Source organism: Euprymna scolopes, chromosome 3 (genome assembly GCF_053919585.1).
Source record: "Euprymna scolopes isolate OS-2025 chromosome 3, ASM5391958v1, whole genome shotgun sequence".
Lineage (NCBI taxonomy): Eukaryota > Metazoa > Mollusca > Cephalopoda > Sepiida > Sepiolidae > Euprymna > Euprymna scolopes.
Genome location: NC_136484.1, coordinates 95,256,945 through 95,281,189, shown reverse-complemented (window position 1 = coordinate 95,281,189; position 24,245 = coordinate 95,256,945). Strand labels below are relative to the sequence as shown.

Below are 24,245 nucleotides of genomic sequence, written 5' to 3'. Positions count from 1 at the left end.
GGAATATAATAAACACATTATTTTTACTTAAATATAATGAACAAATTTTTACTAAAATCTTAGTGGAAATGTATAATTTCGTTTAAACAAAAAAAAAAAAAAAACTTTAAAGTTATGATTTTCAGTAGTAAAAAGAAATTCATGAATTTATTTATGCTTTTTTATGAAAAGTTTTTTTTAAGGATCATTACGAAAAAAGCCCCGAAAGTTTGTATTAAGGAATACAATATAACTCAAAGAAAAATTAATTTCTCGAACTACCGATATTATCATTGAATTAAACATTGTTTATTCATTACTTACAAGAAATTATAATTGTAAAATATATTTCTATATTTTTTTTAATTACAGGTTTTGTATCATTTTTATATATACGATTCTAAAATTTTCTTTGCTTGCATGAACGTAACATAATTTTTGCATAATTTTAAAAAATAAAACTTTTTTTATTTAAAAGCAGCAACATAAAAAAATTATTAAATTAAAAAAATGGTAACATTATACAAACGTTCACGATAGGGATGTACGGATGTGCATCTGGACGAAAAAAAAAAAAGAAAAACAGCACCTCCTACTTCACTTTAACTACCTGACATCATTTTTCAACTGTTTGAAATTTTAGGTTTGCGTATAATCCATGTGACAAGAACTCTGTCTTTCGCTTTTGGGAGCTAATTAAGCTATTTTTTGTACAAACAAGGTGTTTTTTTATTATTATTATTATCATTTGATTCAATATCTTAGAACTTTACTTTACTAATTATCTTTGAAATAGACCAGAAAACTAATATCTATCTTTCAAATATTTTTACAATGAATTTATTTAACTTCAAAATTTAGCTGAATTAGTTAGCTCACCGTGAAAACATTTTTCATAACTTTTTTTTTTTTTTTTCACGTGCACAAATATTTTTTTCCTTTTGGAAATTAGCTTTAATCTTTCAAATATAATCAAAAAGTAGTTGGAAGCCTACAAAAAATTATGATACATTGGTTTTCAAAACTATGTCCCCCTATCTTTATCCCCCATTTTTTGCCCGTACCTATAATACGTACAAGGCGTGTTTGAATGAATTATTTATACCGTTATAATCATATATTTACGACTAAACGAATTAGTTAAAGGTTAACTTGATTTTTATTCATACCAAACAAGGCATAGTTCCACTGAAGCATGATCAGTTATTGTAAGAGGTAGATGAATATTAATCAGCTTAAGGACAGCAGAAAGTTGACCTTGGGTTTACTGCTGGCAGTTGTGTAACTATCACTTCCCTTATTTTGTCCTTTAGTTCTCACACTCCAGGAGCGAAAGAAAAAGAGGGAAAAACTGCTGCTTTGCTGGATCAGAATCTAGTAACACTAATCATTGGTTTTGACCTTGAAGTAGTTATTTTTCAGTTCCTTACAGTAAGTGGCTTAATGTCTTGTCAGGAGAGGTTTCTATGAAAAAAAATATGTATATGATATATTTTCTTTGTTATGTTTTTCCACGTTTGCATTTCAGAAAAAACTATGACTATTTTCTTAATTATTGCTTTCATCAACAAATAATAAATTGCCAAGAATGTTTTTTTTTTTTTTTTTACAGAGGCCACTCGAGGATAAGGGTTAAAGAGTGTACAGTAGAAATTGGACAATATAATAATCGTTGGTAATGAAAATTTGTTAACTTATATGGAACGGCTCATCAAGAACTTATTTACGTTAGACTTGAAGACAACCATATTGTAGTCAGCCGGAAAGCAGGAAAACGGAAGGCAATTCCACAGGCGTGCAGTTCTAATAAAAAAACTTTGTTCATGGAATCTACGTTTAGGTTTAGGCACAGATAAAGAGTGGGGGGAATTATTGATAGTGTTTCCAGCTAGACGAGTGTTTCTTGTGAAAGTTTGGCGAGGGGGACCATAGATTGAAGCTCATTCGAACACTTTCCATGAAAATAACGATACATCAGAGACAAACTCGCAACATCTCTTCTGTGAGATAGAGGTTGCAAGGAAGAGAAAAGGACATCTCCTACGAGGCTATGAAGTCTATTTTGAACTCTATCAAGGCAGGACAAGTCCTTTCTAGCAGCTCCTGCCCAGACGTGGCAACAGTATTCCATCCTTGGACGTACCTGGCTCTTATATAGATAGAGAATTGCATCAGCAGTGAGATATCTACTGGATCGATAGAAAGATCCGACCATTTTTCCAGCGGCCTTGGCAACAGATTTGATGTACGTGTTCCATTTAAGATCAGGAGTAATGGTCAAGCCCAGAAGCTTGTCAAAACTTGAGGCCTCCTGAAGACGAGAACCATTCATTTCAATTGATGCCAGATGGGGATCAGAATGTTCTGAATCCATTTAATAGAGGACGGATTCAAGGTGGAGGGCAACCTATCTGGACAGTTGGGCAGCAACATTCTTGTTAGTATTACATTTAAATTTGATACAGTCTTGGAAACAGAACAAGAAATAATTTAAAAGGCAAGCGTTCCAAGGAAAGCAATTAACAGAGTAGAAAATCTTTGGATATCTACAGTAGAGGGGTGGAATTTTGCTGCTAGTTAGGGATATTTTCTTTGAGCAGATGCAAGTGCAATAAGTTCATATCCTTTTGTAATTCTTAAAATAAATTACATCACAAGGAACCTTTGCACAAAAAAGACAAACAATATCAGATATATATGTGCACAAAAAGGTTGTAGATGATGGCGATCGTGATAATACCTCTTCTAGGATGAAATATAGGGTTTTATTCTAACGAATAAATGTGTCTATGAAAACATTCTAAAGTTATATAAGACTGGCCTGGGTGCCCAGCGTTGCTCGGGTGTTCGTAGTTGTGTGTTGAGCAAAAAAGAAAGTTGTAGTAGGCAGGCAGGCAGGCTCAAACCCGTGGCGCGAAGGAAAAAAGAAAGTGCAGGTGTGTGTAAGGGTGTTGGTTGAGCAAAAACAAAAAAGAAAAAAAGGAAAACTGCAAGCGTAAAAAATTTTAAAAAAGGTGGTAGGAGGCAGGCAGGCTCGAAACCGTACGTAACTATCCTGTTGCGCCCATCGCCAAACTGGAAATAACGTGAAAAAAAATAGGGACGCTGAAAATGTACACAGTAAAACAATACGTTTTATTGTTGTGTTGATTATTTATTTGTAACGCAAATTAAAAAAAAACATATTTACAAATAAATAATCAACGCGACAATAAAACATATTGTTTTACTGTGTACCTTTTCAGCGCCCCTATTGTTTGTTTTTTTTTTTTTTGCATTTAAATTATCCGAATAAACAATTGTTAATACTTTCTGCATTTTTTTACATCATTCATTTTCGTATTACGTTTAAGTTATTTTAACGCAATTTTCTTACAAATAAATCTACTTTAACCCATTGACAACCATAAGGGCATTTTACAATGGCGATTTACCTACAGCCTTTCTTTTTTTTTAATTTAATCTCCATTTTTTAATACAAATTTCTTGAAAAACATTCATACATTTTCTTCTACACTATTAACATAAATAACCCCGAAAATGTTTTTTTTTAAATTTGCGTTACAAATAAATAATCAATGCAACAATAAAACGTATTGCTTTACTGTATATGTTTTCAGCGTCTCAATTGTTTTTTGTTTTATTTTTTTCACGGTTAAATTAAAAGATATATCAAAATTTTAATTTAACTTCAATGATATTATGGTATCTGTTCAGTGCACATTTACATATAAGTATGGCAAACCACTTATAATTCAATGGCTGTAAGTTTGTTTTTTTTTTCAAAAATAAACAATTATAGACAGAACGACTCATAGAAATCTATCTATATTCTTTTTTTATTTTAATATACTTTCATAGAAATGTTTCTGTTATGTCACAAAAAACTATTTTCTTTACATCACAAGTGTCACGCTCATGCATTAATTCCATAGCAAATATAACATACTGACCCAACGGGTCACGTGTAGTCTAGTATAAATATAAATATATATTTCTCCCCGACATCGTTCTTTCATTCTTCCATAAAGGAACATTTCTGTAAAGTCTGAGGAGGCTACAAGACGACCAAAAACAGTCGAGTAGCTGAAACAATAATGTAACTAAACAGAAAAAACGGTAATAAAAAATAAAACGTATATATATATATATATATATATATATAGAGAGAGAGAGAGAGAGAGAGAGAGAGAGAGAGAGAAAATAAAAAGGAACAAACCGTATTATGTGTTCATCAACGTTTCGTCTTTATTTCGAGACTTCCTCTGGATGAAAATAAATCGAAATAAAGACGAAACGTTGATGAACACATAATACGGTTTGTTCCTTTTTATTTTCTCTATTTTGTCGGAATACTATTTCCATTATTTTCATCATATATATATATATATATATATATATATATATATATATATATATATATATATATATATATATATATATATAAATTGGATTTTACAACTGTTTTTGTATTTCAACTTGGAATATTCTATTATGCCACCATTTCTTTTTCATTTTCAATTCATGTGCTAAGAAGCAAAATTTTTAATCACGCACATCTGTTTTGCTAATAAGATTCCCCCGAGGAAATGAGCTATTCACTGAAAATCCATGGATTAGGGGAAAAAAAACTTTAACAATTATTTGTACTCCTTTGTCAAACAAGAAATTTTGTTGTAATTCTACATAATTTAACTCAGAATTTCCATTTATGTTATTGTTCTGTCTCACATATTGAACTTTCTTTATTTGCTTGGGAGTTTTTAGTAAATATTGATGCTTATATTTATTTGCACTTTATGTTTACAGTATTATACAATCTGTTATCTTAAGGCATTTCAGTATTTCATTTAATATATATATATATATATATATATATATATATATATATATATATATATATATATATATTCGAATCCTGATGTGTCTAACTGATGAGCCCAAATGAGGGCGAAACTCGAGTCTTGGACTTCTTGTTCGTTGACTGTCATGGCTCTTGTGAGCTGCGACGTTGTTTGACTGTGGAATTTATTATATATAGATACACACACTAGACTATCCGTGACCCGTTGGGTCAGTATGTTATATTAGCTATGGAATTCATGTATGAGCGGAGCACTTGTGACGTAAAGAAGATAGGATTTTTTTTTTACATAACAGAAACATTTCTATGAAAGTATATTAAAATGAAAAAAGAATATAGATAGATTTCTATGAGTCGTTCTGTTTATTATAATTGATTAGTTTTGAAAAAAAAAAATTACAATTACTGAATTATAAGTGATTGGCCATACTTATAGGTAAATGTGCACTGAACAGATACCATAATACTTATTATAGTTAAATTCAAATTTTGATATATCTGCCTTTTTTTACATCGTTCATTTGTGTATTTCGTTTAAGTTATTTTAAACCCAACTCTTCCAATGTTAAATAATTACTTTGGAATAATAACGTTAATATTTCAGCGTCCCAATTGTTCTTTTGTTTTGTTTTGTTTTTTCGCGTTTAAATTATCCAAATAAACAATTGTTAATACTGTCTGCTTTTTTTAACATCGTTCATTTCTGTATTACGTTTAAGTTATTTTAAACCCCACTCTTCCCATGTTGAATAATAATTTCGAAATATTAACGTTAATATTTCAGTGCGCTGGTCATGCACGCATGCGCAACCGGATTTGTAAACCGGAAAGTGGGTTACATACATCGTTACAAGGTCATTTGAGTTTTATAATTATATATATATATATATATATATATATATATATATATATAGTAAGTTATGAAATATATATGTGAATTAAGCTTTACAGAATATTTCGCGTTTCATTCTCGTGAGAATTCGAAGGCTTATTTTTTATTTTAAAAAACATTTTGTACGTTCAAAAAAAAAAAAAACACATACACACAGAATGAAAACAACACTAGCAAACCAATATTCGGAACTCAAGGAAAGTGGATGTTCGCCGATAGTCGAATGGAAAATAGTAAGACAAGCAAGTACATGCAGGAACCTAGACGAAAACCTATGTATTGAGATCTGTTGAACTAAATACTGAAAAATTTATGCATAAAATTATATCGTCCAATCTTAATTTATGTGATTAAATGAAGTAATCATATATTTTCTTGAAAAAAGATGTCTGCCTCAGCAGGAAAATAATTCAACAAAATGATTACCCTGAAAATTATTTTACCAATAGCTAAACTTTAAAAAGGAAGATACTAGAATAAAAAAAATATATATATATATTATTTACACTCAATCAGATGTGCCTTATGCGCTAATAAAAATGTAATTCGCATTTTGTTGCACTTTTAAAGATTTTAAATATTTATAAATTTTCTCATTATAAAAACGATTATTATATTGATTATAATTTTTTGACAGAAGAAATAAAATGAATTGCACATAAAACATAAGAACATCATGTTTATATTTGCAATCGTTTCAGATCGATATCCTTTTATTCATTCGATATTTACAACTAAAACCATCGAGAAATAAGTAAAGTGTTTCTGGATATCGTCTCTTCATCAGTATAAATAGAAGGGGTGGGGGTGGATTAGAAGACACCAAATTTTAATCTGCTTATTGAAGTAAATATAGTTTATGAACCTAGAATAAAAAAATTTCATTTTTTAAATGGAATTTAATTCTTTTGTTTATATGATTAAATGGAATTTAATTCTTTTGTTTATATGATTAAATGGAATTTAATTCGTTTGTTTATATGATTAATATATATCTATGTGATACAATGAAATTATTGTGTAATAATTACTTACATAGCAATTAGATTTTTAAAAAAAATGGTTTCTTTTAGATTTTTAAAAAATATCCTTATCAAAGAAGTTTTGCACATTAAGAGGAATCCTTACGGCTTAAAAAAAAACAATAATGAAGCACTTCCTTACAAAGGTATTTATTTTATAAACTATTTTATAAACGTTTTTGTAAATATAATTCCTTTTCTTTTGTTTTTTTGTTGTTTTTTTTTTTTTTGCTTAAATCTTAATATCATATCGAAAAATTCTAAAATAAAACAGCTTTTCATACTTATAGATAATTTCCCCCTTATAAAAATCCTATCCAAGTATAAAATCCAAAATCTAATAACTATTTTCCCTAATATCCCCCCGTTTTTGCCATTCAATCATTAAATCTAATTGACGAAGTTATCATTACACAATAATTTCATTGTATCACATAGATATATATTAATCATATAAACAAAAGAATTAAATTCCATTAAAAAAATGAAAATTTTTCATTCTAAGTTCACAAACTATATCTACTTCAATAAGCTGATTAAAATTTGGTGTCGTCTCCCCTCCCCCCACCCTCACCCCTTCTATTTATGCTGATGAGGAGACGATATCCAGAAATACTTTACTTATTTCTCGATGGTTTTAGTAATAAATATCGAATGAATAAACGGATATCGTTTCCGAAACGACCGTACATAGAAATGTGATTTTGTTATGTTTCCTCCTATGAAAAATCGATTGAAAAGTTCACAATTATTAATCCCTCAACCCTTCTCTGTTTATAGCTCTAGGTAATTACACCTATTGAGCTTATCATAACTGCAATACTCAAAGAACATCAATATTAAATAAATATATTTACTGAGCTTTTACTCATGTCTATTACACTCTGTAATATATATATATATATATATATATATATATATATATATATATATATATATATATATATATAAAATGTTGGCATTTTATATTAAAGGGATTTTTTATATCTTTTAGGCATCATATGAATTTTGCTAGGGTTGTTTGGTTTTTCCATGATCTATTATTAAGAGTGTTTGTGTGTAGAGATTCTGTTTAATTGGCCCTGATGTTGATCCAATGTATACCGCTTTCTATGTGTGTGTGTGTGTGTGTGTGTGTGTGTGTGTGTGTGTGTGTGTGTGTGTGTGTGTGTGTGTGTGTGTGGCGATGTAAAATGTTTTCCCATGTGTGTTTTGAATTCAATTATTAGAGGGGGGGGGCTGTCACCACTACACTAAGTATATTTATTTTATATATATATATATATATATATATATATATATATATATATATATATATATAATATACATACACACACACACACACTCTAAGTCGTCATTATTAATAGAAGTACAATTGTACGCTAATACAAGTAATAATGTAGTGGTTCAACTTCAGACAGACATATACCAAATCTCCATTAGTGATAGATAATAATTTCTTGATGGGTTAGTAGATAATAAAATTTAAAAGAAAAAAACAAAATATGTTGTTCTCCATTTTTCTATTTTGATACCAGCAATGTTTGTGGCTTTCAGACATATGTTTTAGGAACTTCCCCTGCAAATGTACAACACAAGCACCCTCCCAACCACTCACCTCTCTGCATGTTTGAAACGACCCACTATGAAATTCTGTAATTCAATAATAACACAAAGCAAGGCGGTCTTTATTGGCGAGGGTAAGGGGAATATACTCAAAATAGGAATCTTTTTTTTATGGATATGTATAGAATCAGTGTGGAAACGAAAAAAATTGATTTTCAAGTGTTTTCATGCAAGCACTCAGCTCATTTCCTTTCGAATGTTTGGCCAGGAAATGTGGATTAAACTAATGTCATCCAACAATGCCCGCATGAAACCTACAACTGTTCTTTTTGAAAAAGCTACCAAATACGTTGTTCTTTTATAAAACCCAGTTTCTTTTTCTAACTAATACTGTTTGTACTCTCATTCTTATGAAAACCAACTATACAAGACATACATTTTGAGATTCTAAAGTTTCTTGTTTATCCATCACGCATACCATACTCTTTTCAATGATTGACATATTCACTAGTTCCATTATTTGACATGTTCAGGGTTTGAACTTGCAATCTGAATTTGAATTTGATCTATTACCTCCAGCCAGTGTCTGGTCAATGAGGATCACAACAAATTTAAAATTAGCACTGTCTGGTTGATTGTTTTGTTTTACGGCATATCAACCCTTTTCGGTGATTTAATGCCGACACTAGTAACTCTATGCTTCAAGTTCTTATAGTTATATCTTTAAATATTTTTTCGTCCGTTTATTTAGTGGCATATCGACCTTCGGTATTAATTCATGTGAAAGTGTTTGTTTTGTAAATGGATGTTTGCTATATTTTATTTGTGATTTAATGTTTATATAATGCTTATGTTTTGTTTGCTATGTGCATTTAAAGTTTTCGTAACTTTTCATATTATTGCTAAAAAAAAAAAAAAAAAAGAAGGTTTTGTTGTGTATTCCAATTTTTTGTTTAATGAAGTCCATGAGCTTTTTGGTTTCGATTTCAAAATATATATATGGCAACAAAAAACAATAATAATGTCAGCTCTAATATCGATTTGGAAATCTTTACTTTTTTTTTGTTTTTTACTCCAAACAAGTAAAACTTCCACTTGGAACGTTAATTAAGTCAGAGAAGCAGGAAACAGGGAGAGAATTCCAAAATATAGCTGTATGAGAGAAGAAACTGTTGAAGCAGATGTCTTTCCAGTATCTCGACAGTGTAGGGGTGGGATTTTGTTGCTTTGCGGATTAATTGGTAGTATTTAGGAATTTATCAGAACACATTCCCTTAGAATAATTGTAAAAAAGGCACAGGGATGCACCATTGCAGCGATGGAACAGAGTTTGGAGCTTGGCCGATAATGTGGGACCTACCTCTCTTTGCAGTTCAAGTAGTAAAACGTGGAGATAATGTTTTGAGAGACCGTATCAATTCATGAACTTCGAAAACAGAATTAATTTTTAAACAAAGAAAACACAAAAATTTAAATGTAGACAGATACTTGTTTTGTCATTTGATTTCAGATGAATCAATAAAAATAATTGTAGAATAAAAAAAAAACGATTGTGCAAATAATCTACAATCTTATATATAAAACAACAAAAAAGAATGTGTCTGTTAATGAACAAATAACAATTTATAGACACAAAACAAAAGAAAATTAATCAAAATACTGGAAAATAGAACAAGATTAAAACAAATAAACAATCTTTTTTTAAATATTACAGCTTGCTTATATCATGTGTCGCAATTTGGATTATCCAGGAAGATTGTGAAATTGCAGTAAAGTTTAGTTGTAACTAAGTTTATTGTGTGTGTTTGTGTGTGTTAAATGGTGTGTTTGTGTGTATATGTATGTTTGTGTTCATTGTATGTGTGTGCATTGCGTGTGTGTGTGTGTGGCGACGTCATGTGTGTTTTGAATTCAATTATTGGGGGCTGGGGGCTGTAAACACTACACTAAGTTTTTTTTATGTTTTTGAAAACATTGCATATTTAAATTTCCTTTTATTCTTTTCCTTTTCCAAATTCTTTCTCATTCCATATAAAAAAAAATTCCCAACATTTTTTGAGGAACATACATTTGTTCCTGAGGAGTTCTTTAGAGGTCTTCTACTATAAAATGAAACACATGTAAGAGGTGCCATTTAAAAATTAAATAAAAACTTATACGTGTGAATTAAACACATCCTTTGGTTTTGAAATGATAACAAATGATATATATATATATATATATATATTAGGATTTTCAGAATGTGAGAGATTGTATAATAAATTCCACAGCCAAACTACGTCGCAGCTCACAAGAGCCATGACAGTCAACGAACCGGAAGTCCAAGACTCGAGTTTCGCCCTCATTTGGGCTCATCAGTTAGACACATCCGAGCTCAGGATTCGAAACCCGAGCCTCTTGCATGCGAGGCAAGCACTCTACCAACTGAGCAAACGCCCCGCACACAAGAATTTCTATTAACCAACACAGATAAAGCAAACCGCGACGAAATCCGACTGTGAAATGAACCCACTTTGTTTCGACAAAGGACGCGGCCATCCAACCAGTCAATAACATATTATTATACAATCTCTCACATTCTGAAAATCCTATTCTAAGTTGCTCGTTGGGTTAAAGCACTGCTGGATGGCGTCGTCCCTTCGAGTTAAAAAAAACTCCTACTTGTGAGACATCGGCAAGGGTTATTGACTGGTTGGACGGCCGCGTCCTTTGTCGAAATGAAGTGGGTTCATTTCACAGTCGGATTTCGTCGCGGTTTGCTTTATCTGTGTTGGTTAATAGAAATTCTTGTGTGCGGGGCGTTTGCTCAGTTGGTAGAGTGCTTGCCTCGCATGCAAGAGGCTCGGGTTTTGACTCCTGAGCTCGGATGTGTCTAACTGATGAGCCCAAATGAGGGCGAAACTCGAGTCTTGGCCTTCCGGTTCGTTGACTGTCATGGCTCTTGTGAGCTGCGACGTTGTTTGGCTGTGGAATTTATTATATATATATATATATACATATTAAGTAATGTGATTTAATGTAATTTCACTATTACATTAAAATACACTTAGCTCTTTAGACTATTATTCTAATCTCCTTTAAATTATATATATACATATATATATATATATATATATATATATATATATATATATATATATGAACATTGGATTTAAATTCTGTAAATTAAAATTTACAACAAATTTATTTTTCTTCATGGAATACAAATAAAAACTTAAATATTTTTCTTTATTCCATGGAGTTTCAATGAATCGCTCATATCAGCAGAAAAGACGTAGTAAGCAAAAAGTCTTTAAATTTTTTTCTAGTTAGCACATAAATTGAAAACAAAAATTATAAAGAGAAATCATATTTGTGTGAAAGCTGACAAAATTCAAATATGCAAATAAAAGGATACACCAAAACGATACAATAATATTTTTTATATTTGCTTTAAGTTTGCAAAATTATTCAATTTATGAACTGAAAGTAACTTTTTCTCGATTATATATATATATATATATATATATATATATATATAAGTGAACGTGTCTGTGTGTCTGTCTGCATGTCTGTGTACATTTCCCTACGCAATAACTCTGTCAAGTCTACAAACTCGAAATTTGATATACAAGGTACTGAGATTTAGGAAAACCTTTGTAATCCGTTTTCGGTGAGAAATTTGGCTGTTAACGGGTCAAAGTTCAACGATTTGACCTTTGAAAACTCTACCAAACTCCTCCGCCAATTTTGGGTATAAACAATTGAAATTTTAGATATAGGTTTCTTGGACATGGATCTACCTTAATAACTTAATTTGAGTCAAAAACAGTAAATGTTAAGGGGTCATAATAGAGGTCAAAGTTAAAAAAATTTGATCTCTGCAGTCTCTACCAAATTACTTAATTTCTGGTCTAAACATTTGAAATTTTATATAAAGGGTATTCAGAGATAGAGCAAGCTTTTTAATCGGTTTAGGTCGAAAATTGAGCTATTAATATATAAATGTATGTATGTATGTTTGCATGTCTGCCTAAAACTTTCAGCAGAGGTGACGGATTTTCACAAGATCAGTATCATTTGAAGCTCGACCTTTCAGACAAAAAATTAGCTGAAAACATTAATTTCTTCACCCTCAACTGGGCACTTTTCTACAGGGTGAGGTCACCTTTTTCTCCGATATTTTCGAAAGTCTTCCCCTCTTTTCGATTGTCTAGCCTTAATTTAAACCTACGTCACTCCCGGTTTGACGGTGGTTTTAACAGCAAAGACCTTTGAGAACTCTACCAAACTCCTCCGACAATTTTGGGTCTAACCACTTGAAATTTTAGATATAGGTTACTTGGGCATGGCTCTAACTTAATAACTTGATTTAAGCCCAAAACAATAAATGTTAAGGGGTCATAATAGGCCTCAAATTAAAAAAAAATTGACCGCTTTTTTTCTTTTTTTTTTTTTTTTTTGCTCAACATACACCTCCAAACACCCGGGCAACGCCGGGCTGAAATGCTAGTATATATATATAAAAGTAAAAATGTCTATGTGTGTATCTGCCTCTTTGTGTACACTTCTCTACCAAAATAACTTTGTTAATTTTCAATCTACAGATTCGAGATTTGACATAAGGGGTACTGAGATTTGGGAAAATCTTTTTAATCGGTTTTCGGACAGAAATTTGGCGCTTAAGAGGTCAAAGTTCAACGTTTTGACCTTTGAGAACTCTACCAAACTCCTCTGCCAATTTTGGGTCCAAACACTTGAAATTTTAGATATAGGTTACTTGGACATAGATCTAACTTATAACTTGATTTGAGCCCAAAACAATAAATGTTAAGGGGTCATAATTGGGGTCAATTTAAAAAAAAAATCACTTCTGCGGTCTCTATCAAATTACTCAGCCACTATTTGGTCTACACATTTGAAATTTTAGATAAAGGGTAGTCAGACATGCAGCAAGCTTTTTAATCAGGTTTTGGGTGAAAATTTGGCTGGCAAGAAGTCAAAGTTGAAAGAGTTGACCTTTGCAGACTCTACCAAACTCCTCCACCAATTTTGGGTCTAAACACTTGAAATCTTTGATGTAGGTTACTTGGACATTGGTCAAACATTTTAATTCAATGTGAGCCCAAAACAATAAATGTTAAGGGATCAAAATTGGGGTCAAAGTTTAAAAAATTTAACGTCTGTGATCTCTATCAACTTTTCTCTATGGTAGTTAAGGTAGCCTATTATATAGAAAGGCATTACCGCACATATTCACACTTTTTAATATATACATATGCACACAAAGTTATGAACAGTACATAGGGCCCGAACAATGCCGGTCTGAACTGCTAGTATACAAGGAGCGTGCAATAAGTAATGCCCCTGACCCACTTCCAGTTGTCTGATCTAGCTGAAATTTTGCATGTGCAATGAATTATATCTCTACAGATTATGTGGAAAATTACAGCTCTGAACTAATTGTGATTTCTATTTACAGGTGTTTGAACTGAGGCAGGTGTGAAATGGAGCCTGTTGAATGCCGAGCAGTGATCCGGATTTTGTATTTGAAAGGACGCACACCACAGGAGACTTTTGATGAAATAAAAGAAACTTATGGTGATAATGCCCCATCATATGATCTTGTAAAACGCTGGCATTGTGAATTCAAACATGGCCGGAAGTCTGTGGAAACAGCTCCCAGACCTGATCACCCCCCTTCTGCCATTGATGAGGCATCTGTCCGTCAAGTTGAGGCTGCCATTTTGGAAGATCGGCACATTACTATTTGCCAAATAGCCTAAGATGTCAAGATTAGTACAGGGTCTGTGGAAACTATAATTCATGACCATTTGCATATGCAAGGTGTCAGATGGATTCCCAGGTTGCTCACACCATTCCAGAAGCGAGAATGCGTTGAGTGCTCGAGGATGAATTTGGAGATGTGCCAAGAAGATGAGTCAAAGTTTTTCAAAAGACTGATTACACAGGATGAAACCTGGGTCCATCACTATGCCCAGAGACCAAAGCCCAGTCAATGCAGTAGAAGCACTTGGACTCACCACCTCTAAAGAAGGCAAGAGTGCAGCCCTCCGCTGGCAAGGTCATGCTCACAGTCTTCTGGGACCAGAACGGAGTAGTGATGACAGATTTCCTGGCAAAGGGTCCACAATTACAGGAGCCTATTATGCTTCACTTTTGAGGAAATTAAGGGAAGCTATCAAAATCAAGAGGCGGGGCAAGATCAGCAAAGGTACCCTCCTCCTGCAGGACAACGCTCCGGTCCACAACTCGCATGTTGCCAGATCAGAAGCACGGGCGTGTGGTTATGAAATCCTCCCCCATCCTCCCTACTCTCCTGACGTTGCACCCTCTGACTTTCACCTCTTCTCAGCCATGAAGTTGTTTTTGAAAGGAAAGTGTTTCCCAGATGATGCAGCGTTAATTTCTGAAGTCACGTCGTGGTTGGAGGACCAACCTCGGGTGTTCTACAAAAACGGTCTCCAGAGCTGGATCAAACGATGGGAGAAATGCATAACTCTCGGTGGTTCCTATGTAGAGAAAGGCTAACAACTGTGCCAAGTTTCGTTGCTCTATTTCAATGGGAAGTGGGTCAGAGGCATTACTTATTGCACGCCCCTCGTGTGTGTGTGTGTGTGTGTGTGTGTGTGTATATATATATATATATATATATATATATATATATATATATATACGGTTTTTTCAGGTTACGATGTGGAATACAATGTTTTTTCGGACCCTGGTTACGGTATTTGCCTCGCCTTATGGTGTTATTTATAATGTTATTAGATTATATACATGTGTATTATATACTGTACTGTATTTTGTTACTTATTTTAATATATATTCAGAATAATGAAATACAATAAATCTACTAGTATGCAAATCTAGTGATTATCGGTCTTACAAAATATTATTGGATGTAATATTTCATATAAGACTATCCCAGCTAAATAAAATTGCTCAATATACTAGATAGAGCAAATAAATCATAATTTAGGAATTTAAAATTTATTATTTGAAAAAGTTAAATTTCAAATATAAAAATTTTATTGTATACAAGACAAAGAATACAGTATAGTAAAATATATTTCCTTAACCCATGAGTTTTCGATGTTTATACATCTCCTCAGAGGAAAATATTAGCAAAAATTATAAAAAGTTTGCACCTGATTTGCTATAGGTAATAAACATAGAAAATTAAATTAAATGTTTTTAAAATTTTTAAATCATTTTAGCTACATAGAATAAGGGAAATTGGATATTGATGCAGCAAAAAAGGATATTGAACTTCAAATTTGAATTTGAAGTTCAATATTCTTTTTTTTGCAGTATCAATATTCAAAATCTTACATCTAGGGATCTCTACTGTGTAGAGGTGAGATCTGGCTGATTATCAGATCTTTGGGAGTATTAATGTCGAAGGTGGAACAGGTAGAGGGATGCGACATTTCGTTGATGGGAAGTATGATGTGTGTATAGTTCTATGTATTTGTATACACAGGATTTACTCCTAAACTAATTAATCGATGATTATGAATTTGGGAAAACAGCTGCTAGGCATAAGGGATCGTAATATGGGCTATGTTTAGTTTAATTTAGTTTCATACAAAAAAAAAAGGGTAAAAAGGTGATGGAGATCCTTTACGAAATATCAGATACCTTCGATTTGGTGAAAAATGTGAACAATTTGTAGTAGACATCAATATATACTCCTACAAATCTGGTTTTCTTTTGTGTCTATCGATATTCATATTAAAACCCCTCTTTTCTATTTATTTAAAAAGAAAATACAATTTTCTTATATCTTGGTTGTGGAATTGCATTCACTAGCAAGCTATCTAGCTAATTTGCATATTCTTTTAAACATTTATTTTAATTAATTCCCTATTAATTGCTTCGGTTTTTTAATGGGATAATCATCTTTAGTTAACTATTACCTGTAATTATATTCATGCAGATATTCTACATGATTTATACTTGCATAATATTTGCGAAAAAAGTTTATAGTAAACACAATATTGTTTCCATATATATTTATGTATGCGTATATATTTTTGTTAAACAAATCTATCTATTATTTTTATGTCTATAAAAGTGAAAGTGTGTGTGTGTGTGTGTATGTCTGTGTGTCTGTGTACATTTCCATATGCAATAACTCTGTCAATTTTAAGTCTACAGACTCGAAATTTGATATACAGAGTACTGAGATTTGGGAAAATCGATGTGACCGGATTTCGACCAGAAATTTAGCGAGTAAGGGGTCAAAGTTTAACGATTTGACTTTTGAGAACCCTACCAAACTCCTCCGACAATTTTTGGTCTAAACGTTTGAAATTTTAGATACAGGTTCCTTGGACATGGATCTAACTTTATAAGTTTATTTGAACCCAAAACAATAAATGTTAAGGGGTTATAATAGGGATCAAATTAAAAAAAATTGACCGTTTTTTTTTTTTTGTTTGTTTGTTTGTTTTTTTTTGCTCAGCATGCACCTCCAAACACCCGGGCAACGCCGGGCACCCGTGCTAGTTAATAAATATTCCTAAAAATTTCGTTTTTTTTTTTTTGTTTGAAGCATTATAAAGGAATTTTATAGGACATAATGTGGGTACAATCTCCGATTTGAAAATCTAAATATTTCAGATTTTCATTAAATTTGATTTATTAAATTATTATTTATTATTATTTCATTAAATTTGATTTATTATTATTATTATTTAATTATTATTATTATTTAATTAGTGACTAAGTAAGCAAGATTATCTGAATTTTAATTTCGTCTTAAAATTAATTAATTCCTTGAACAGATTAAATAAACGGATTAATGATTAGTTCACTGACCAGAACAGTTTTGCACCACTTTCATGTTCATTTACAAGGATTAAAATCAAGATATAATGATGCTAAACTTTATGTCTGGAATTCTTATTCCAATTTCGACCAAAATCCATTACATGGTTTTTCATTCTAAAATCTAAGGCTAATAAATACTACTAACAAAAGGATACAAATTTGCTTAGGAGTAAAAATCAAATCAAATTGAATATCTTACCTGCACATGTGTGAAGATTTCGACTGTGTTTATATCCAGGAATTGAACAATTGCATTTGTAGGAACCAGGTGTATTGATGCAAGGACCAGGGCAAGCAGTTCCTTCATCCGAGGTGCATTCATCAAAATCTAAGAAATAAAAGAAAAAAAGAAAGAAATAATAAAAGTTAATTCACAAGATATTTTTTTACATTACATTTAAAGCATGGCGATATTTATACCATATTTGATAAACATGCAACTGAGTTCCACGACGGGTGGGGGAGGGAGCATCTGAAAACTAAAATTACTTCTAAATATTACAGAGAAAAGTTTTAATAAGGAATTTTCTTAGTAATATTCAGTAATTAATTAACAACCATATATATTAGTTACCAGATCACAATTACTTTATTTATTTCCAGCAAATCAAATCTAAAATAAAAGGTCAAAAAAAAAAATATATTAAAGAAGTAAAAGCACAATGAATCGAAGTAGAGTGGACCTGTAAATTCACCCTTGTCTGTTCGTCCGTTCATCTGTCCGTACTTTTCTCAATGACTACGCCTCGGAATTTTTTAAAATTTTGCATAATCATTAAACATGATATGAGTAAAAAAAGTAACAGAACAGTCCAGTTTCCCCCCTAGGGATGCCTTTCAGGTTAAAATGGCTAAAAATAACACTTTGTGCTTATTAAAAAAATGTGATGTCTTGGATTTTTATAAAAATTTCTGAAAAGTTGTAACTAACTGATTTCTATATAATTTTGCTTGTCTATACTTCACGATAACTCTTGGGTGTGCCCCAGGGGCTCTTTTAGGGCTAATAAAAACACTCCATTTTTGGCGCTACTTTACCATATGTGTCCAAAACTTTCTGTGTATGTCTATTTAGCAGTTTTGCATGGTGCTGAACTCAAATTTAAACATGTTAAGGCCTTGGGGACTATTGGGGCTAAATGGGGGAGGGGGTAAATGCTGAACTTAGTCATTTTTTTATGCCTCATTTACTGTGCACTCACGGGGGACCATGCACGCTTCACTTGTTCACCATGAGTTAAGCAGATTTTAGATTTTTTTTTTTTTAAACGTATTTGTTTATATTGACTAATTGATTATAGAAAATATAATATCCCAACATACATTTGAATGTTTTCAAAAAATAAAAAATAAAAATAAATAATAATAATAATCAAATATAATAAGATTGCTTAATGTTTTTATCGAGTTGATTAATTTATTCACTGAAATAAAATCAGACAAGTTTAACATTTTACAAACTTAAATACTTTATAAACAAAATAATGTTCGGAAGAAAACAATTTTGATATTTTTTTTTACAAAATTTCTCATGGTCATTATATTTTCCAGATGAAGCAAATACTTATTTCTCCCCAACACAATACACTTTATAGTCAGCTTCAATAATAAAATCAAGTTAATTTGCATTATTTGGATTATTCAGACTACTGTTCTCATAATTCGCACGTTTCGACTGACGCAGCCTTCTTCAGATGTATTGTGTCAAACTCTGGAATTTGCAATGGATTTCGAACAGAACCCTTCATTTAATCCACGGGGGTAGCATACTCTCATTCTGTCATCCATGACTGGGTAAATTAAATAAAGGTTTCCATTCAAAATTCTGTGCAGATTCCCGAGTTTGATAGAAAGATTCCCGAGGTCGACAAGATGTTCCTGAAGCAGGTTCAAGGTTATATTGGCCGAAATTTTGAGCAAATAACACTTAAGATAAGAACAGTAGTCCGAATAATCCAATAAATTCAAATTATCAATCCTCATCTCAAAAATTCAGAAACATAGCAAAATCAACTGACATCAACAAGAACATAAAGATAATAAAATATATGGCACGTCTGCATAACAGTGACATATTAGCAACAGAGATGAGTTATCGACCCCCTGTTCTTCAAAAGAGAAATGACTTCTAGCAGCTATTATGTGAACCTCAACTATAAACAAGTGTTTACGATAACACAAAAATATATAATGAAATAAATAACACAAAAATATATAATGAAATAAATAACACAAAAATATATAATGAAATAAATAACACAAAAATATGAAAATCGAAACATCTATTGAATAAAAAAAATGCATCAAAATATAATTTTAGTTCGTCAATGTAGCAAAATAGAATTTTAAAAACATAAAACGTTTAGATAATAATTTTTTTTTTACAGTAATATTGTAGATACATCAAAAATTTTTTTTACAGTAAGATTGTAGAAACATCAAAATTTAAAAACATGAAACATTTATAGAGGCTTAAGAATATTTTTGATTCAGAAAGATTGTGTAAAAATGTATCAAAATATAGTTTTAGTTTGCACGCACGTTTAGAAAAGGAAGAGTTATCGATCCCTGTTTTTTGGCTGACAAGTGACATCAGTCTTGAAACTAAAATACACATATTCGCCTCATGTCACTGTCATGCAGAAGTGCCAAATATATGTTTAAAAAAATCGTAATTTAAAACATATCTGAAAACAGTTGCGAAAATTATCGACATTGGTTTTCATGAGAATTGTATAAACATTTTTATTTTATAAATCCTATCTTTATATCCATCTCTTCTCTAAAAGGAACTTTGTCTGTGTGGAAGGGGGGAGTTCATTCGCTATGGACTTGAAAACGGCAGGATAATTTTTAGGAAATTTCATGCAAGGTACTTTATGTGCCTGGCAGTGTTCTTATATAGGTTTTGTCTCCAATAAGTATCGATAATCAAAATAATCTGATGAAAGCAGGAACAGGCGATTTTGACCAAAGTCGACACCTTATACAGCCTAACATCATAAGTGCATTCGAGAAGTTTTATTACCTCACAAACTGAAAAGCTCGACGCATAAAATCAACAGTAGGTTCTTTGATATGACTGGGTCACATTCGAAATGGATGTTTCTAGTTGACTCAAACCATTTTGACAATATAACGGAAGGAGAGCATACTAATCCTTGGATGAAATAAAAAGGCATCCATTCAAAATTCGATGCAGATTCCCGAGTTCAACAGAAAAATTTCAGAATTCGACAAGATACACCTGAACAAGGGCAGAAGTTACATCGTTGTGAAAATAACACTCAAGATGAGAACAGTAGTCTGAAGAATTCAAATAATACGAAATAGTTTTTGAATTGAATATTTCTGATAGTTCCACTCTTCTGTTTTTTTTTTTTTAACATTTGAGTTTCCATACTCGGCTTTAAGGTGATATGCGAAATAATTTTGTCAAGTTTAAAAAAAAAAAAAAAGAAAGAAATTGCACCGATAGATTTGTGCACATTGAATTCAGAATGAAAATACAAAAGGTGTTACCAATTATTTTTACATGATAATTATAATAAATGCTAATCTTATTAATGTTTTAAAGTCATTTTCGTCATGACTTTTCGTAATCTAATATGAATTTTAAAAGACCAAATTTTTTCAAAATATTTTATCGTTACAAATGATCAAAATATGATAGTCTTCTCAACAGATTTGTATTCCAACCGATATGTTTGAAATTTGGAATCTTTTAGGTAAAATTTTATGTTCAATTGCTAGTACTGTAGACAATGCCTGATGAAGCAAACGATGACACGGAAATGGCACTGCGCATGCGTGACTGGATCGAAAGCGAGGTTGTACTCATTTGCATAAGCGTGGATCTCTGAAGCATAAAACACGGTGAATTTATAAGTACAGGCAGTCTTGGTTTCTGAGTTAGGCAGATTCCCATGTGTTCTTCGGTTCAGTGTCGTCTGCCGTTGTAAAAGAAGTAGAGGATGAAGAAGTTGAAAATGATGAAAAAGAAAACCCCGAATTTTTATGTCGATTTGAACACTTTATTTAATTCACAGTGGATAAATTGTTGTCATTTTGTCAGCCATAAAAGTATCACAAATATTGTTCACACACACACACGGATATTAATGTTGGGACGATTAATCGGAAGTGGAGAAACTTGGAATTTTTGGGGTTATCGGAAAAATTTGTACCTATTTTACATTGCCAAAAAAGATCCTTCAAATTGTTTTTGTTTTGTTTTGTTTTGTTTAATACTTCAGTTACCAGCAATGGTAACTAATGATGACATGATAAATGTTTATCGATTTTAAACTAACATATATTGATCACCACCCAACTCAATTGTATCTTTACGTTTGTTAAGATAATTGCATATATTACATGCGTTTTTGCGTTGATTCAAAATTACAAAAACAAAAAGAAGACTAAATATTTAAAAATTTTAAAAGACTCAGAATCAGGAATATAGAAGAGAATCGGTAATTGTATTGGAACTAGGGAAAATGTTGGGACTATCTCATCATATATATATATATATATAAATATATATATATATATATATATATATATATATATATATATATATATATATATATATAAGTAAAAGATGGTTACACACTTTTTAAAGACACTTTTTTAAGTAAAATTTAATTGAGAAATTTTTGAAAACTTTGAAGTGTCGAATATAATGATAAAATCATTTTTGTTTATTGCTTTTTTTTTTTTTTTTGTAAGTCATATATTTCGCTAATACATAGCCTCATCAGGGTCGAAAGTCACGAACCGGACTTTCGATCCTGATGAGGCTATGTATTAGCGAAATATATGACTTACAAAAAAAAAAAAAGCAATAAACAAAAATGATTTTATCATTATATTCGATACTTAAAACTTTTTAAAAAATTCTCAATTATATATATATATATATATATATATATATATATATATATATATATATGTATATAAAATTTTAAATGTAGTTTGCTTGAAGCATTGTGTGAGTTATGTAATGAGGGGAATGTTAGAAGTCTATCACAATGCAAGAAATGGAAAGTTGTCAGTGTTAAGAAAGAAAGACAAAACAAAGGATATTATCTCTCTCTCTACACACACACATACACACACACATATATATATATATATATATATATATATATATATATATATATATATATATATATATATATATATATATATATATATTGATCAATACTAAATCTTAGTTGAAAAGTCAAACTTGTACACAATGATCTAATGTGTGTAATAGTGTTCCATAATATATTTCGAGGAAATTTCTCTTTCTCAAATGGCAGGTGTTTCAAATCTCTTGAAAACCTTTAACTTGTGACTAGGGGCCTATGTGGCAGCGAACATCTCAGCAGTAAGTAAAATAAAGTTATCTATTTATGTATTCATATTTTTTGTGTGAGAGGGTTACTGTGAATTCTTTATTAATCTATATTATTTTAGTATTTGTTTCTTTTCATATAATGATAATCAACTGGTGGTTTATTTATGTTTATTATATATGGATTGACGAGAATGCAAGAGTCTTACAGAAAATAAAACAAGGTATGACATAATGGTTCTTGCTATATATGTATTTTTTTTCTTCTTAAATATTATTAATTTTTTTCTTTTTCTTTTCTTTTTTTTGTAGTAATTTTATTCATTAATCATTTTGAGTTTAAGCAAGTTTTAATATTAAGATCTGAATTTGTTGTTGTGCTGGTATGTGGAATGAAGATTATTTTTTTGTCAAATTTATGTTATTGTGAGGCGTAGGTGGGGGCTGGTTGATTCTATATACTTAGTGTGTTATCCAATTTCTCCATTTTTTTTTTTTTTTGCATTATTATTTATTTTTTTAATGCCAGTCTGCACTATTTAAATATGTTATTCTTTTATTTTAGGTTTATTCATTTACTGTTCAGACCGGCAGTTATTATTTGTATATTATTTTATGATGTGTGGGGGGGGGGTGTTACTATAATCTTTTATAATTCTATTGTTATAATTTATTAGTTTATTTGCCTAATTTAATTCATTAATAGAATTTTTTCTCATAAGTTTTAGGTGTATGTACCTCTTTTCTTTTTTTTTTATTTTCTTATCATTTTGTTCAAACTGAGGATGGAACATCTTACTGGATGCCAAACATTCACCTGCTAACTCAGGTGTTCCAACCGAGAGATCTTTTTAAGATTCTGACCGTCCCCCGTCCCTTTAAGTGCAATTGTTTGAATCTTTCTTGCACTTGGTATATTTGCCGAGTAGTTATTGAAATTCTTTATCATGAGTCCAGTTGCTCATATAATACCTGGAATGATTCCGACTTCTTTTCATGTCATGCATAAGATCTTCGTATTTTGTTATCTTTTCTCTCTCATCTCTGTTTTACCGGGCATCATTGGGAACACTGACTTCTTCTAAGGTTGCTTCTTTCTCCTTCTTGTCCCATATCACTATGTCAGGCTTTATGCCTTCATTTTCTAGGTAGGCAGCTGTATGAATTGCATGGTCATAGTGGATGGTGTATGACTTATTTCCAACTGTTGTTTCTGGTAAACATGTTCCCAGGATTTGCTGCTGCATTCAATATTCAACTTTTTACAGATGGTCCAGTGGAAATATTTACATACTCCATTATGTCAGGTCTCATAGTAGCCATCCCCCAGCAGAATCTTACAGTTGCATATCAGGTGGTTCACACTCTCTACTTCTGTGTGTCAAAATCTGTACTTGTTGTCGTTACTTAAACTACTTATTTTCTTAAGCCTTGATCTTGGACAGTCATCATAATTCTCTCCTGATCATAGTGGAGCGATCATCTTCAGCAAGTCTATATAGTCCCAGGTGAATTCATCCAGAAAATACTTGGCACACCGTTGGTTAACCCATTCTTCCAGTTCGGTGTACTTTTGGCAACTCTTTTTGACTATTTCTGTAGCAGACTTGTTTTCTTATTCTGAGTACTTCCATATGTATTATTATGTGTTAATTTAGATTTGAGAGATTGTAGGTATCCAAATTCAGGCACTTTTTTTTTCGTAATGGTGCAGAAGTATAAAATTATATCAATACCTAC

General features: G+C 31.2%; 1 protein-coding gene across 1 annotated transcript in view; it reads right to left on the bottom strand.

The window, feature by feature from the left end:
• LOC145261966 (uncharacterized) overlaps positions 1-24,245 on the bottom strand; it is a 620,004-nt gene that overhangs the window by 577,500 nt on the left and 18,259 nt on the right. The window contains exon 2 of the mRNA XM_080119795.1: positions 17,361-17,489. Coding sequence (XP_079975921.1) covers positions 17,361-17,489 — 129 coding nt within the window. The remainder of the gene's footprint in view (positions 1-17,360; positions 17,490-24,245) is intronic.